Source organism: Sinocyclocheilus anshuiensis, unplaced genomic scaffold, assembly GCF_001515605.1.
Source record: "Sinocyclocheilus anshuiensis isolate Anshui unplaced genomic scaffold, SAMN03320099.WGS_v1.1 scaffold958, whole genome shotgun sequence".
Lineage (NCBI taxonomy): Eukaryota > Metazoa > Chordata > Actinopteri > Cypriniformes > Cyprinidae > Sinocyclocheilus > Sinocyclocheilus anshuiensis.
The window spans coordinates 573679-590396 of record NW_015539929.1 but is presented as its reverse complement, the minus strand read 5'-3'; the positions used below and the strand labels follow the sequence as shown (position 1 = coordinate 590396).

At 40.2% G+C, this 16718-nt stretch overlaps 1 protein-coding gene across 6 annotated transcripts in view; it reads left to right on the top strand.

Annotated features, from left to right (window-relative positions):
* Positions 1 to 16403, top strand: part of kdm4aa (lysine (K)-specific demethylase 4A, genome duplicate a) — a 19733-nt gene extending 3330 nt beyond the window's left edge. Inside the window, exons 6-24 of one of the 6 annotated variants that reach the window (XM_016483878.1) lie at positions 1226 to 1275; positions 1370 to 1473; positions 1557 to 1694; positions 1809 to 2218; positions 4237 to 4397; positions 4478 to 5031; positions 5107 to 6213; positions 6361 to 6528; positions 7908 to 7998; positions 8714 to 8895; positions 9013 to 9208; positions 9943 to 10019; positions 10398 to 10453; positions 11552 to 11660; positions 11986 to 12174; positions 13092 to 13262; positions 13674 to 13793; positions 13868 to 13960; positions 14722 to 16403. In XM_016483878.1, coding sequence (XP_016339364.1) covers positions 1226 to 1275; positions 1370 to 1473; positions 1557 to 1694; positions 1809 to 2218; positions 4237 to 4397; positions 4478 to 5031; positions 5107 to 6213; positions 6361 to 6528; positions 7908 to 7998; positions 8714 to 8895; positions 9013 to 9208; positions 9943 to 10019; positions 10398 to 10453; positions 11552 to 11660; positions 11986 to 12174; positions 13092 to 13262; positions 13674 to 13793; positions 13868 to 13960; positions 14722 to 14859 — 4114 coding nt within the window. In that variant the 3' untranslated portion in view covers positions 14860 to 16403. Of the gene's footprint in view, positions 1 to 1225; positions 1276 to 1369; positions 1474 to 1556; positions 1695 to 1808; positions 2219 to 4236; positions 4398 to 4477; positions 6214 to 6360; positions 6529 to 7907; positions 7999 to 8713; positions 8896 to 9012; positions 9209 to 9942; positions 10020 to 10397; positions 10454 to 11551; positions 11661 to 11985; positions 12175 to 13091; positions 13263 to 13673; positions 13794 to 13867; positions 13961 to 14721 lie in introns of all 6 variants that reach the window. The other 5 variants (XM_016483881.1, XM_016483879.1, XM_016483880.1 and 2 more) reach the window with 5 other exon arrangements.
* Positions 16404 to 16718: the final 315 nt, after the last annotated feature.

Genomic DNA, 16718 nt, shown 5'->3' with positions numbered 1-16718 from the left:
AAAGCCAAGGTAACACTCATTTTACATACAGCACACAGTGAAAATTACATGAATATGACAGTGGGCAAATGCATAAAGCGCAGCATAATTTGAAATCACGAGTTTACGATCGCGCGTCTTCAGTGAGGCTGAACTGTCCACCTGTCAGCATTCAATTTGCACAGACCGACCGTCACGCAGAGAACACGCGATCATGCAGGTCACATGCACACTTCACAAGATCTCACAACTGGATTCGACTAAGTTTGCAAGGTTTGTGAAATTAAATGTTCATTATTCATTCAAAGATTTGTTTAAATGATATAAATGCGTATTTGCTCAATGCTGACGGCAAACGAGAAAGTATTATAATGTTTGCCTTTCTATTACTAATAATATAATACTTTGTATACATTTTAATTTCCTTTCTATCTGATTATTAGGCAGACTTCTATCCGTATTAGACAGAACTGTTAACGACAACGGCGAACAAGGGGAAGAATGTGAGCACTCTGTGTTCAGGCGCTGCCGCTCTCAGCGCCGTCAAAATAAAGGTCCCGCCTCGAACACATCAGCCGATGCCGATATTTGAAAAATGCCAAATATCGGCCGATATATTGGCCTTGGCGATATATCGGTCGACCAATAGTCATTACATTGATTCAAACCAGGATCTGAGACTTTTTGGCAGTTTCATTTAAAAACAAGCTCATTTGTTCATATTCACGACCATTCAAGGTTTTGTTTTTGAAGAAATTAATATTCAGCAAGGATGCATTACATTGATCAAAAGTGATAATGAAGACATCTATAATGTTATAAAATATTTCTATTTGAACTTTCTATTCATCAAAGATTCCTGAAAAACAATGCATCATGCTTCCACAAAATTATGAAGCGGCACAACTGTTTTCAACATTGATAATAATCAGAAATGTTTCTCGAGCAGCAAATCAGCATATTAGAATGATTTCTGAAGGATCATGTGACACTGAAGACTGGAGTAATGATGCTGAAAATTCAGCTTTGATCACAGGAATAAATTAAATTTTATATATATGAAAATAGAAAGCAGTTATTTTAAGTTGTAATCATATATCAGATCAAATAAATGCAGCCTTGGTGAGCAAATGAGACTTTTTTCAGCTTGAAAAAGCTAACTGACCCTAATACTATTCATACTGTCCTAAAGAGATTTTAAAAGCATTATTACTTGGTCTTGAATTGAAAACGGGCTCTTCTACAGGTACATTGTGCCTCCAGAACATGGGAAGCGATTAGAGCGTCTTGCTAAAGGTACAGTGGTCTTCTGAAAACATATCATTAGTTCCTGTTCCTCTTCAGCTGCTCATTAATTAACTCAGTACTCTTTTAATTTTCATTCATGCAGGATTTTTCCCCGGAAGTGCCCAAAGTTGTGAAGCCTTCCTGCGACACAAAATGACTTTAATTTCACCATCTATTCTGAGGAAGTATGGGATACCCTTTGAGAAGGTCAGATGCTTGATTTTTATTATCTTATCCTGTCATGCCTGATTTTATCTCACGATTTGTCTTCTTTCTACTCTATTCATCAGGTCACACAGGAAGCAGGCCAGTTCATTGTGACCTTCCCGTATGGATATCACGCTGGGTTTAACCATGGCTTCAACTGTGCAGAATCCACCAACTTCGCCACCCAGCGCTGGATCGATTATGGAAAGCTGGCGACATTAGTATGATATTTCGCATATATCGCGTTCCCTCAGTTTTGAGTTGGAGTACAAGTATGAGTGCAAGTATGGTACCGCAGGTATGTTTTTGTTTGTTGATGTGCGTCTCTTTCTCAGTGTTCCTGCCGGAAGGACATGGTGAAGATATCCATGGATGTGTTTGTGCGCAAGTTCCAGCCGGAACGCTATAAACTTTGGAAAGCAGGAAAGGACAGTGCACCCATCGACCACTCAAAGCCCACGCCAGAGGCAGCAGAGGTCCTGACAGATGGAAAGACCGAGAATGAGACAGGAGAGCTCAGCGATAGCAGCAAAGCAGAAACACAGGAGAAGATAGGAGAAGCAGAGGCTGGAGAGGAGCAGAAAGCAAACACGGACGGTGATGAGGAGGACAAGACTGAAATGTTGAAAAGTGAAACAGATGGTGCAAAGGAGAAAGTAGAAGCAGAGAAAGGAGGTCCGGAGGTAGAGGAGAAGAAGCCTGTTAGTGATGAAGAACCAAGCAGCACCTCCGAGCAGATCAACAGGTGTGTAAAAAGAAAATATGTGGCCATTTTCGCAGTCTCCATCTCAGATGCTGATAGGAGTTTGCTTTGCTTTTAGTCTGTGGTTCATTTGCTGACACAGTGCATTATGAATGTGAAGTGCTCAAGTACTCATTCACATAATTCCAAAAATTTTTTGGCTATTACATGTTTCTATACAAATCTAACCACTGCAAAACTTTATGGACATAGAAGGAGCTTTTCTTCAGGGGGAAAAAAAACATTGTCAACTACACACAGAAACCCAAAGGACTTCATTTATTGTTCCGTTTTATTTTATGGATCCTGATGACGATTATTAAAATCTCAAGATCAGTCTTTTAAATTTTTTAGTGGCTATGTGAATGTATTTGTACAGCACTATTCACGTTATGCTGTATTGTGTGTGTATAGTGACAACTGAGGAGTGTTGTTAGGTATGGCATGCAGCAAAGTGACGTACAATACAATGTGACGTCAAGTGCCTTATTGTTTTTATATAATGGTTACAACACAATAAAACATATTAAGAACACAAATTTTCATTAAGCATTATTATATGAAGCAGTGTTGTTTTAACTAAGACTAAAACTATTAAAAAATGTTTCCGTTCTTTGCAGTAGAGCTTAAATAAAACAGCAAGTGAAAACAAACTTGGACGAAGGTTAGAAATGTTGCATTGGCAACTAAGTTATTACTAACTTATTACTTAATTGCTAAAACTGAAATAAAAATTAAAAGCTAAATAGAAATATAAAAAAAACAAAGTAAAAAAAAGACAAATGCACATAACCAAATAAAACGTCTCAGGTTACTTATGTAACCATGGTTCCCTGAGTAGGGAACGAGACACTGCGTCCTCTAGGGGTCGCTATGGGGAACGCCTCATCGTGACCCGTGTCTGAAGCATACATTGAAAAAACACCAACTCGTTGGCCGGCGACAGCCATGATGTCACTACCGGTGCGACTATAGTATAAATAGGCGCCGGGAGCACACATCATTCACTTCTTCGTCTGAAGCTTGTGTCCGCAGCATGGCAAGAAACCTAGAGGACGCAGTGTCTCTAGGAGCGATCTAATTGGTGGACGGTGTCAATCTTAACAGCTAAGAAACCAATACTGTCATTATTATTATTTTCCCTTCACCCGAAGGAATTTTAATAACCACAGTCCTGGTATTTAGAAATACCCATTTCCAAACTCCGGTTTAGAACCACCTTCTAAACCTAACTTAACCAAAAGGAAAAGAGAAGAAAATTCAATTATCCTCATTCTGCTACCAGAAAAGGGTATTTTGTTGTTTTATCCTCCCTCTCATCTTACCATTAACTTCCTTTTCCTCACAAAAGAAAAAAAAAACTTTTTCTCTTACAGGAAAATTGGAAGCAGCCATTTTTGTTTTGTTTTTTCTTTTCTCAAGGCAGATGTGGATGTATGTATGTATCCATGTATGTATGTACCAGGAGCACCTTAAAAAACCACAACAAATTCCTCGTGTGTTTGCACACCTGACGAATAAAGCTAATTCTGATTCTGATTCTGATTCTGATATCGACGAGTGAAATAAGCACTGCAAGTCGAGCGGCCAACGAGTTGGTGTTTTTTCAATGTATGCTTCAGACACGGGTCACGACGAGGCATTCCCCATAGCGACCCCTAGAGGACGCAGTTCGAAGTTCCCATGAAAGGGAACTGAAATTTGTATGAAAGCTGAAAATATAAAAATAAAAGCTTTTTCAAAATATTATTATTAGAGATATGCTAAAAGATATAGTAATTGACTAGAATACAAAATTTCTAAAACTAGTTTAATTGAAAATGTAAAACATGCATTTTGCCTTTCAGTAAATACTTACCGACAGTAAGTATACTATAAACATGCTCTTTAATTTTTACGGTATAACACAATTTGTCGCATTTCTCCTGAGGGCTACATCTTATGCTTTAGAGAGCACAGTGGTGATGGTTCATGAAAAACGTGTTTTTTTTAATCCTCTGATTTCCCTTCTCTTCATACAGTAGCACTCCAAAGCAGAATGTGGGGCAGAAACGGCTCAGACCCAGCCCTGACGACAATCAAGTGAAGTTAGAAAAAGAGGAGGAAGTTGAGAAGAAGAAAGCCAAACTCAGCCAGACTGAGACAGATGACAAGAATGAACAATCCATCTCCGATGACCCAGGTAGAGCCTCATATACAGCAAATGATACACCAGCGACGCTGTAATAAAAAGGCTAAAACAGCCAATGTGTATTTCTGCAGGTTATGCGCAAGCTGAGGAGACGATGGAGACACACACGCCCCCTCCACAACAGCAAGAGAATCAAGCCCCTCCCTGCATGGAGGTGGAGCTCTCGCCATCAAACCCCACCTCCAGCAGTGATATCACAATGCAGCAAAGAGATGATGTCACTCCCTCTGAACCCAACAACGTCACCTCATCCTCACAATCCACAAACAGCATCGCTGATGATGAGGCTCCGAGCATTGATGTCACCTCTCAGTCCGAACACGTCACTCAAAGCTGTGATGTCCAAAGCAAGCCCGATGACATCACTCCAAGCGGTGACCTCACTGATGCGCAGCAGAGTGACATCATGGCCTATTCGTGTTCCAGTGACATCCCTGCCACTGACGTCACGCCTCTCATATTTGTAACCAGCAGTATCTCCTCTCTACATGGCATTTACTCCGCCCACACCTGTGATGTCTCTGCTGAACCCAGCGACAACACTATAGATACCATCATCCCTAGTCCAAGTGAGCCTGGCATTAACTCCTCCCATACCTATGATGTCCAACCAGAACCCAACGACATCGCGGTCAGCCCTAAACACAAACCTGGCATTAACTCCGCCCACACCTGTGATGTCACCACAGAACCCAGTGACATCACCATCAGCGCTGAACATGAACCCAGCATTGGCTCCGCCCACAGCTGTGAGGTCCAACCAGAACCCAGTGACAGCACCATCAGTGCTGAAAAAGAACTCAGCATTAACTCCGCCCACAGCTGTGATGCCCAACCAGAACCCACCGACATCACCATCAAAGCTGAAAATGAACCCAGCATTAGCTCCGACCACAGCTGTGATGTCCAGCCAGAACTGAGCAACATCATCGACCCTAAACACGAACCCAGTGTTAACTCCGCCCACACCTGGGATGCCCAACCAGAACCTACCAACATCACTGTCAGTGAACACGAATCCAGCATTAGCTCCGCCCACAGCTGTGATGTCCAACCAAAACTCAGCAGCATCATCGTCGACCCTAAACACGAACCCAGTGTTAACTCCGCCCACCCCTGTGATGTCACCACAGAACCCAGCAACATCACCATCAGCCCTAAACATGAACCCAGCATTAGCTCCGCCCAGAGCTGTGATGTCCAACCAGAACTCGGCAACATCACCAGCAGCCCTAAACCTGAACCCGGCATTAGCTCCGCCCACACCTGTGATGTCACCACAGATCCCAGCGGCATCACTGTCCACCCTGAACACGAACCCAGCATTAACTCCGCCCTCACATATGATGTCATCACTGAACCCAGCAACATCAGCGTCGGCCCTAAACACAAACCTAGTGTTAACTCCGCCCACACTTGTGATGTCACCACAGAACCCAGCGACATCACCATCAGCCCTAAACATGAACCCAGCGTTAGCTCCGCCCAGAGCTGTGATGTCCAACCAGAACTCGGCAACATCACCAGCAGCCCTAAACCTGAACCCGGCATTAGCTCCGCCCACACCTGTGATGTCACCACAGATCCCAGCGGCATCACTGTCCACCCTGAACACGAACCCAGCATTAACTCCGCCCTCACATATGATGTCATCACTGAACCCAGCAACATCAGCGTCGGCCCTAAACACAAACCTAGTGTTAACTCCGCCCACACGTATGATGTCGTCACCGAACCCAGCAGCAGCGCCATCAACCTTAAGCTGGGTGAGTCGCGGTGCAGCTCTGCGTCAGCGGGCGGCAGTCAGGTGTGTCCGCCTGCGGTCCAGCACATCTTCCAGAGAACGCTGAGCCCCGCGGAGGTGCTGCATGTGCACAGCTACGCTAAAGGAGATTACAGCGATCTCAAGCCGCGCATTCGGCACGAGAGAGACCGAGACAGCGACTGCAGTCAGGTGTGTCCGCCTGCGGTCCAGCACATCTTCCAGAGAACACTGAGCCCCGCGGAGGTGCTGCATGTCCACAGCTACGCTAAAGGAGATTACAGCAATTTCGAGCCACGCTTTCGGCATGAGAGAGACCGAGACAGCGACTCTGATAGCGACTCTCAAGAGGACAGCAAGGTGCGTATGTGCCATCCGACTCTGTTGTTTAAGCACCTGGTTCACTAAAGGAATAGAGTGCTGCAGGAATTACGTTCATTTGTAGAACAACCTCTTAAGTTTGCATCACCCTGGTTCCCTTGACAAAACCTTAATAGTATGTTTCCACTCACTTTTGGAAAGTAAGCTGTCACCAAGAAAAGTTTATGATTCTTATGTTTTGTTCATCTTGATAATCGTCACAAATAAACACAATTTTTATGAATTTCGAAGCCTAAATACAGTCACCGAAGTTAAAAAGCTAAAGTTAGGCTATAACACACTACACCATGGTTGCATGACTTCAATGCCACCATCAGTAAGCTTCCATCAGTGCTTTAATTAAAAAGTATTTTCCTTGAAAGTTTTAGTTAGAATAGTTTGCAAGAGCGTGATTAGACTGTAAAAGCCACCAGTGAGTAGATGAGTTTAGTTTATTTCCCCGACAGCCTCTGTAGTCCCATTTAGCCACTTGGTATCAATTAGGCCTATATTTTTTAAGACAAGTAAAAGCTTTAAAATTCACCAGGGTGTATTGATGTGTTTTATGTTGTAGAATAAAATGTGAAAACATCTTGAGCTTGTGATCACCATAGACTTTATTTCAGACATTTAACCAAAAACACATTTATAAAACCCATTGACAGTGGAACCAGAAGGTTTTAGGACTCATTCCTGCAGCACTCTATAATGCAAATTAGTCAGCATTGTAAATACATTTACAAAATTAGTTCCTGACATATTTCTCCTTGAATGCATGTGCTTTAGATTGTGGAGGATTCAGTAGACTCCCTCATGCTAGCAAACTATGCTGTTACTGTGCAGCAACACTTTACTGCCAGTCCCAGATATTTCAATTGATGAAATTACACTCAACTGCATCTCGTGTCTGGATATATGCCCGCTTACAGCGCTCTTCATCATCTGATGAATAACTCCTGCCATCAATTAATGATATGCATGAATATCCCTCTTAATAAAAGTTTGGGCACCACCTGCTTTCCACGAGCAGTAGAAGAGTGATGTTAATCGCTCCAGGCAATATAATAATATATTAAACCTAATTTACTCAGAAAAGAAAGTGCTGAAAAGAATGACAATAACTCAATGTAAATACTCAACAATAACAGCAATAGTAAATGCACATTTACACATTTTATTTATTTGTAATACCCATTTTCATTGGGTATTTCTATCACATCACAAACCAAATGCAGTTCCATCATGAATCACTAGGGGTTTGCAAGCTCTTGTGTGGGAAACCCTGTTGTATTGTGTGTGTGTGTGTGTGTGTGTGTGTGTGTGTGTGTTTGTGTTTGTGTTTGTGTGTGTAATAAGTGTGAGTTTGTGTTGTCCTGCAGAAAGAAGCTGAACACCCAGTGGAAGCTCAGCACAGACTTCCCAGACTCCCCAGGCACCATCCTCTGATGAAGGACAGCATCAGTGACGAAGGTCAGTTTGTGGCAGTGTTGTTATTGTTAACTAAAACTAAAATAATTAAAAATCATAATTGAAATAAAGCTGAACCAAAATAGAAATATTAGATGAAAATCTTCACAACAAAATCAGTCAAACTAAAATTAAAATGAATACTGAACATCTAAAAATAAAAGCTAATTAAAAATATTAATATACAAAAACAGCATTTATATAATGCTAAGTTAACACTGATGTGTGATCTGTCATTAGTGCAATGGACCACTTTTCAGATCAATGCACTGCCTACATATGTCCACTAAAATCTCAGTACTTTGCAAACTTCTGCTTTATAATTGGTATATAATATATATTTGTGTGTGCGCCCCACATCATTTTTTTCACAGAATATTCATTGTAGTCTAAAATATGTGAGAAGTGCGTAATTTCTGCGCACTAGCACCACCAAACAGAATGACAAATGTTTGCACAATGTGCAAAATGTCAGTCCTGCCCTAAAGTCAATGCAATTTGTTTAATTGTTGTTGCAATGTTGGGTTACTCAAACAGAGCAATGTTGAAATGTTCCACACAGTAACAGTGTTGGACTCTTCAGGAAGTTGCCATATGAATGCTTTATTCAGTTGCCAGCCACTGCGCATTTAACTGAAAATGTAACGTAAATCACATTGCAAAAGCATCTTCTGAATGAAGGATGATGTAATGTGATGGATTGTATGTGCATGTGCAGAGCTGCAGGATCAGGCTGCGTCAGAGGAGGATGGGCTGGACGGGGAGGCCTGGGCACGACCTTTGGCCCAGCTGTGGCAGAACAGACCGTATAATCCAGAAAGAGAGAGAGAGTACAACAGAGAGATGAGTCTGCGGCCTCCGTACTGCGCTGTGTGCGCGCTCTTCCAGGCACATCAGCGGGTACGCCGGCCTGGTTCAGAGATCTGTGTTTATCTGTTTCCTGTCACTGAGTATATCAAGTGTCTGACACTTCCTGTGCTTTCCTGTATGACGTCCTGTGTATGTGTTTGTGTTCAGTCTGAAGGGGCCGAGAGCGAGCCGGCCGTGGTGCTGCCCGGGGGTCAGATGAGGACCAAGCCTCTGATTCCAGAGAGATGTTTCACCACCACCACCGAGGACAGCGCAGACGTCCAGCCGTCCACACCTCACCTGGAGGAGGACGGCACCAGTCTGCTCATCAGCTGCTCCCTGTGCAGTGTCCGTGTGCACACTAGTGAGTACTGACCTGACAACCCAGACTATCACAATACTGGTTTTTCCCCTCATCGACTAGCTGTTTGTGGTGCCTGATCAAAAAGGGAGTCATATGTTCATTTCATCTTTATGTATAGATTATATTCTGTTCTTTTGAACTGTCTATTCATCAAAGAATCCTGGGAAAAAATTATATCTCATTTTGCACAAAAATATGAAACAGCACAACTGTCAACATTGAAAATAATAAGACATGTTTCAGCATATCAGCATATTAGAATGATTTCTGAAGGATCATGTGACACTGAAGACTGGATTAATGATGCTGAAAATTCAGCATTACATCACATGAATAAATTACATTTTACAATATATTTAAATAGAAAACAGTTATTTGAAATTGTAATAATATTTCAAATTTTTACTGTTTTTACATTTATCAAATAAATGTAGTATTGGTGAGCATACAAGACTTTTAAAAATCACGGTAGTGTAGTTTGTCTGGTTATATAACATGGACTAGAATGTATTATCTTTCCATTATGATGCCTTAAATTAAGCTTTTTCTAAATAAGAAAATATGCTATTAGGGAACAAGTGTCCTGCATGAATGTAAACTCCTTCACTACAAGATGCACCCACGATGATGCTGAGGACAAATAAGGAATTTCATCATAGTTTCCAACACATTTTGCCAGTAAAGGGTGTGTTTGAATAATCCGAGGTCTGTTTAATTCACTCTGTTTGTTCTAGGTTGTTACGGTGTGGCTCCAGCGAGAGTCTCCAAAGACTGGAAATGTGCCCGCTGTAAAGCCAACGCCCTCACCAAGGTACAGACATATAGTGGCCCAAAAAAACATTTGGACACTTACAGAAATAGTTCACCCAGAAATTCTGTGCTCATTTACTCACTCGCGTGTTAGAAATCTGTATGGCTTTCTTTGACATTTTCACCTGTTGGATTTTTTGCTTTTCCATACAATGAAAGCAGACAGTGTTTTGCTTGAACAGTGTATTTTTCTTTCAAATTAATTGAGACTTTAAATTTTCTTGATGTTTCTTGTTTCTGCTTTAAGTCTGGCTTAAGTGTCCAAATAATTTTGGGCTACTATGCACCTGCTTTAAACACACAGTGGTCTTTCATCTCTTGGTTCATTGATATGGATGTATTGTAAATGGATGATGTTTGAATCTTTGATTCTTGACAGAGTTGCTGTCTGTGTTCGTTGAGAGGTGGAGCATTGCACAGAGCCAATAATGGCAAGTAAGTAAAATGAAAGTCCACTAGAGGGCAGAACTGATGTCCCGTGAAACACACGGACCCCTGACCTTGAAGTTACCCAGATCTCGAATTGTTAGAAGTGTGTTTTTGTGGATTTTGTGTGCTTTAGACAAACCAGGACCTTTTGTTTTCATGTAATCTCACTTATTACACAATTCTGGTTTGAGATCACAGGAATCATTCATTGTCTTGCGCAAGGTTCATAAAATCTCTCAAGAATTTACCTCCCAAACTGTCATTAGGAATGCTCATGTAACACAAATTAAATTAAATTAAATTAAACATAATTTTTACTACTGTATTACAACAGCAAAAACAAGGAGAAAAAAAAATATATTTAAATTTTCTCATCACAGAGGAAAAATTAGGGGGCTTTCACACTGGGTAGTTATAGGAACTAGCCACCAGAGGTGTCCCCCGAGAGCTACATTTTCCCCTAGGACTGCATTCAGCAACGTCAACAAGTGGAGGATGGAGAAGTGCCTGGACTTTGACATCGGTCCAACTGTCTCTGTTTTCCATGTTTTTGGAGTTAGTTTGTGAAGTAAATATTTATATATATATAGGAAGGTGCGGTGATACGACCAATCAACTTACTTACGTCACTGGTAGTTTCTGTTGTGTTGGGTTAGACCTACTCTCAAGCAAGAGCTAATTTAGTTCCCCCTTTAAAGGCTTTTCTATAACTAAAATCATTTTCAGTTCCTGTTGTGCAAACACATCAAAAAGCAGTTATTTCCGTCAATAGTTATATGAGCTATTAAATGTTCCTCCGGTGCGAAAACCCCTATGATAATTACAAAAAAACTCAAAGGTAAAACAACAAATTACAGTAATTTAGCAAGAAAACATATTTTATTGTCATGAAAACAATGTTCAATTGTAAAAATGTAAGTGGTCCTAAAAATAAAATTTTCCTAAATGTAATATATAATTGCTTATTTTTATGTTTTGATTCAACAGTGAAATGTGATCGAGAGGTTTTGTGAGCTTCATCCTGCTGTTTTCTTTGGGACGAGATAATGTTGTATACTTAGCAAAAATCATCATCCCAGGTTCCTAACGTGTCTCTGTGTGCAGATGGGTTCACGTCCTGTGTGCAGTGGCAGTGCTGGAAGCTCGCTTTGTGAACATCGCTGAACGATCGCCCGTGGATCTCAGCGGCATTCCCTTACAGAGATTCAAGCTGGTGAGTTTCTGTTCCCTTCTCTAGAAAACATGCAGCGTGCAAACTGGGCATCCTTTCAAACTGCAACATTTCACTTCTCTGAGATGTGGCTTCACACCAAACCTCCATTAATCAACAGCTCGATGTGTTGTAAATCATGTCCTACATCGTTTGTGTAACAGAACAACACGTTTGACTGCAGATTGTAACTGCAGGATGTTGAAGTGCTTTGGTGTAAGCAGTCACAGTGTTATTTATATCTGCACTCTGGGCCCTTTCCTCCTGTCTCACTTCCTCTAACCTCCTCGTCTTCCTGTGAGCTAATCTCCCTCGTATGTGCTTACAGAAATGCTACTACTGCAAACGGCGGATGAAGAAAACATTGGGCTGTTGTGTGCAGTGTTCTCACGGTCGCTGCCCCACCTCATATCACCCGACCTGCGCACAGGCCGCCGGCGTCATCATGCACCCGGATGACTGGCCCTTCGTCGTCTATGTCACTTGTTGCCGCCACAAAGGGCCGGTGCAATCGGAGGTATTGCGCTCTGAAACACTGAAACTGTGCACTGTAACATGTGACTGCACTGTAAGGTGGCTGCTACAGGTGGCTCTACAAGTTGACCCAATAGTCTCGTCCTGTTTCCTCTTCATCCTTTTTTTAAGTGTTTTTAAGTATTCAGATAGAACAGAATATGTATAACTTTTTCTTTCTCCAAACCATTATTAAAAATAATACATTTAAGACAGTGGCCATTTGCATAATGTGCACTCAGACTCGCCACCATTGCTCAAATATAAATAGTGTATCACTTTTATTTAAATTGTATTTTAATCATGATCACAGTTTCTGCTTTTTCTTGATTTATTAAGCATAATCGTCTGCAGTATTTACCCACTGGTTAATGATCGTGAAAATGTTTCATTTTAATTTGGCATTTGCGTTAACTTGAATTGATAACAAGCATCCATAAGCTTTCATGGTTGCAGTTGCCAGATGTCAGCAGTTTTTTTTTAAATCCCTCATTCACAGCTTTTCGTTTAAACTGATACATTTTCTGCTCAGTGTTTTGCTTAATCTTTCCAACCTGGAAACCATGCACACACATTCTCTCTACAATGCAAAATATGATATGAGCTGAAAACACCAGTAAACTTGTACAATGGAGTTTTGCAATCTCTTTTGAGATATTCTGCTCAAATAAAAGTGTAATGCAGCCAGTCTGTTTGTGCAGCTAAATCTGCAAGTAAAGCATGCAAGTTGACATTCTCTTGATTTGTGCTTATGTGAAAGTGCACTCAATCTGATGAAATGTAAAAATGACCATGAATAATAATTATATTTTTTGTGCAAAATAATCATGACTGTTTAACAATTATTGTGCATCCCTTTTGTGAACTGCCATCATATTTGTTGCTGCTTTGATGAGTGATCTCTCTCTTTCTCCTCTGCAGCGTAATAAAGCAGGCATGAGAGAGCTCAGCGTGGGTCAGAAGGTCATCTGCAAGAACAAAAATGGACGCTACTACCAGTGTGAAGTCATACAGCTGACAAAAGAGACATTTTATGAGGTCAACTTTGACGATGGCTCCTTCAGTGATAACCTTTTCCCAGAGGACATTGTGGTAAGATGTGAGATCTGATCTATTCTCTACAGCAGTTTAGGAAATTAGGAAGTAGATTATCTAATTATCAATGGCATGGAAAACCTAGAAGTAACAGGGCATTTTGGGAAAGTTGCTAGGCTTCATATTTTTGTGGAAACCATGACATAGTTTTTCAGTATTCTTTGATGAATAGAAAGTTCAAAAGAACACCATTTACTTGAAACAAAAATCTTTTGTAACATTATAAATGAATTTACTGTCACTTTTGAGCAATTTAATGCCTCCCTGATTAATTAAAGTATTAATTTCTTTCACAAAAGCACTAACTGACCCAAAACTTTTGAAGGGTAGTGTATGATTGGCTCCAAAATACTGTATATTTAAAAAGCTGTATTTTATAAATATTGTATTTTGCATGGTTTGGTGTAGAACCGAGACTGCGCTCAGCTGGGTCCTCCACCGCAGGGGGAAGTGGTTCAGGTCAGATGGACAGATGGTCTTGTCTATGGAGCCAAATTCGTGGCAGCTCATGTCATTCAGATGTACCAGGTAAATGTCTAAGAGAAGAGTTCCAGAGGTTCAGTCTGCGTTTAGCTGTTTAGTAAACCACTGCTTCTCTTCAGGTGGAGTTCGAGGACGGATCGCAGCTGACTGCTAAGAGAGATGACGTCTACACCCTAGATGAAGAGCTGCCCAAGAGAGTCAAATCTCGTCTGGTGAGCTCATATGTTAGGGACATTGCAAGTAAAAATACAAACAAAAAAAAAATTTGATGTGACAACAGCTCTCTGCAGTTGTTGAGCTTGTCAAGTACAATTAATAATTCAATATTTTGTACATATAGAGTGGTCCAGAAGTAAAAAATCATTCATTTTCTCCATGGGGGAAATTATTTTTAAAGATAACTTGTATTAACTATCACATTCTTACTGTGAGCTATGTGGTTGTTTCTCGATGGTATATGCTTTTGGTGAGGCCATCAGTCCACATTATTGCAACTTATTATTAAAATAATCATGGTTAACAGTTGAATTTATGGTGAAAAACTACATTACCCATGATTCTGTACAGAAAATTCCACCAATCAGTCACAGTGACCAAATAAAATACTTAACTATTTGTATGCATATACAGTATATTTTGTATAAACTTAAAATATATCATTTCTATAGTTAGTCAACCATTTTAAATGAATAGTTTTACATTTCTTCTTCATTTTTACTTTGATAATTTCACTTGCATTGCTTCATGGGATTGTAGTTCTTTCCCTCATTAAAGCCGTTAAGCACACAGTTTTCTACTTTTTATTTTTTTTTAGTATTTCAAATACTTTTTGCTTCAAAAGTTTAATGTTGCTGATTGGTTGGGTTCGTGGTTTATATTTAAAATCCCTATGGTAAATATGAAAGGGGAAAAAATGGCTCTGGAGAAAGTGGGTGGGCACTAATGCACTGATTTTTGCATGTGTGTGATTCAGTCTAAGGCATCAGACATGCGTTTTGATGGCATGTTTGGAGAGAAGAAGGTCCAGGAGAGCAAGAGACAGAGAGTGATCAACTCCAGGTACAGAGGCGACTACATCGAACCCGTCATCTACCGAGCCATCGTGGAGTAGCCAGCGATGACCCAGCCTTCACCCGAAACCACCAACACTCATCCAGCGTCTCCAGCACACCCTGCCAATGTCAGTAGCGTTCAGTTCGCAGGGGTCGGACACCTGGAACACCTGGATGGGTTTGATCGCTCCTCAGTGGACTATTACTAGCCCTCAGTCGACCATCTATTCTGATATATGGGTCTAGAGTCGAGGCAGGGTGTTTCACAGTGTATTTCTCAGAGAATGCAGCTTTGTCATTGGGTGTCACGCCCTTTTAACCTCAGCGCTGTGAAACTGTGCCACAAACACTCTAGAAGCACATCAGCGTGAACATCAGGTTCATGGAGTCGCTCTAAATTACATTCGTTTGATACAGAATATTTGTAATCTCCATTTCATAAAATATATCTACTTTTATCAAATTGCATTAATTTATTTGACTTTAATTGATGGTGCTGTTTCTACCCATATTTTACCGAACGGAGGTGCCATTGCCATTTTATGGATGCGGATCTCCTTTTTTTTTAAAGATCTACACTGTCGTAAATTGCGCAGTCGAGATCCTGATTATTGTACATCATTTGGAACATAATGAATTCAGCGTGTCTTTGAGTCATTTTTTTACAAGCCTATTTATTACTGGTGCTTTGCAAAAGTCAATTTTGCAATATGAGTTCCAGTGGTGTCGAAGTTCGACACCGATAGGTGTGTTCTGTTTTTGGAAAGAGGATCGTGTAGATACTGAAATGCCAAGGATCTCACTTTCAAAGCTGTTCAAGCCCTGCCTTGCACTCTGGTTCAATACACTTTCATTCAGACGTTTCTATTAATGTAGCTTCGTACTGCTGTCGACATTTTATCAGAAGCCCCACGGATTTAATAAGCTATTTTTGCACTTCTCAGCTGTACTTTTATGATCTGTCATCTTTGTCCTTGCAGTAGCCAAGCTCTAGAGACCGAAATGCACTTCTGAAAGCTGAGGAGGCCGTTGTTTGGACAGCTTTCTGTCTAGTCGACAGCATTTGAAGAAAGTAAGGTTGTTGCAGTCCTTCAGTTGTTCAATAGATAGATAGGGCTGATCTTCACGATAAAAAAAAAAAAGAAAATTATAAAAGATTTTTTTGTATCAAGAAGCCTATTTTAGTGCTTTGTTTTATAATACATGTTTAATGTTCATATACTGTGAGATAGAGTTGTATGTAGTTAATTTAAGAAATCTGGAGCTTTCGGCACGTTTCTTCTGCCTCTCATGTTGCTTTCAAACTTGAGCCTCGTTCTCACTGCACTTCTGAATGCAGAGGCTCTAGGACTTCCATACATGTATTTTGTAAAAATCATTAATGTGCATCAGTAAAAGATGTGAGCTGATGTGTTTCTTATACTGGGGTGTCTTTTTTCATTCATATTCAACATTTACTGCATTAAACAGCAAGTAACTAGATTTACTGATTTAAATGTATTGCATTTTATTTCACTGTTAATGTTTCAATAATATTTTCATCTTCTGGATAATAAGACCACAGAGCAGTGTTGTGGTTACCACCAGCATACCAAAGCCAGCACAATGGAAAATGTAGATTTTTTTTTTACAGTATTCTTAATAATAATAATAATGAATGTATTTGTAATAAAGTAAAAAATTAAAGGGTAATGTTGCACAAATGATTTAAAAATAATTCTGAACAAATCAAAAATAATAATCATAATAATAAAAACATTTTAAAAAATCAGGCACTTGCTTTTTTAACCATATATTTAATCATATATTAAATATATGGTTAAAAAGCAAGTGCCTAATGTTTTAGAGCAAAGCAAAAAGTCAGCAATATTATGTAGTAATTCAAAATTGTTTGAACACAACCCTCACATTTTTTTTT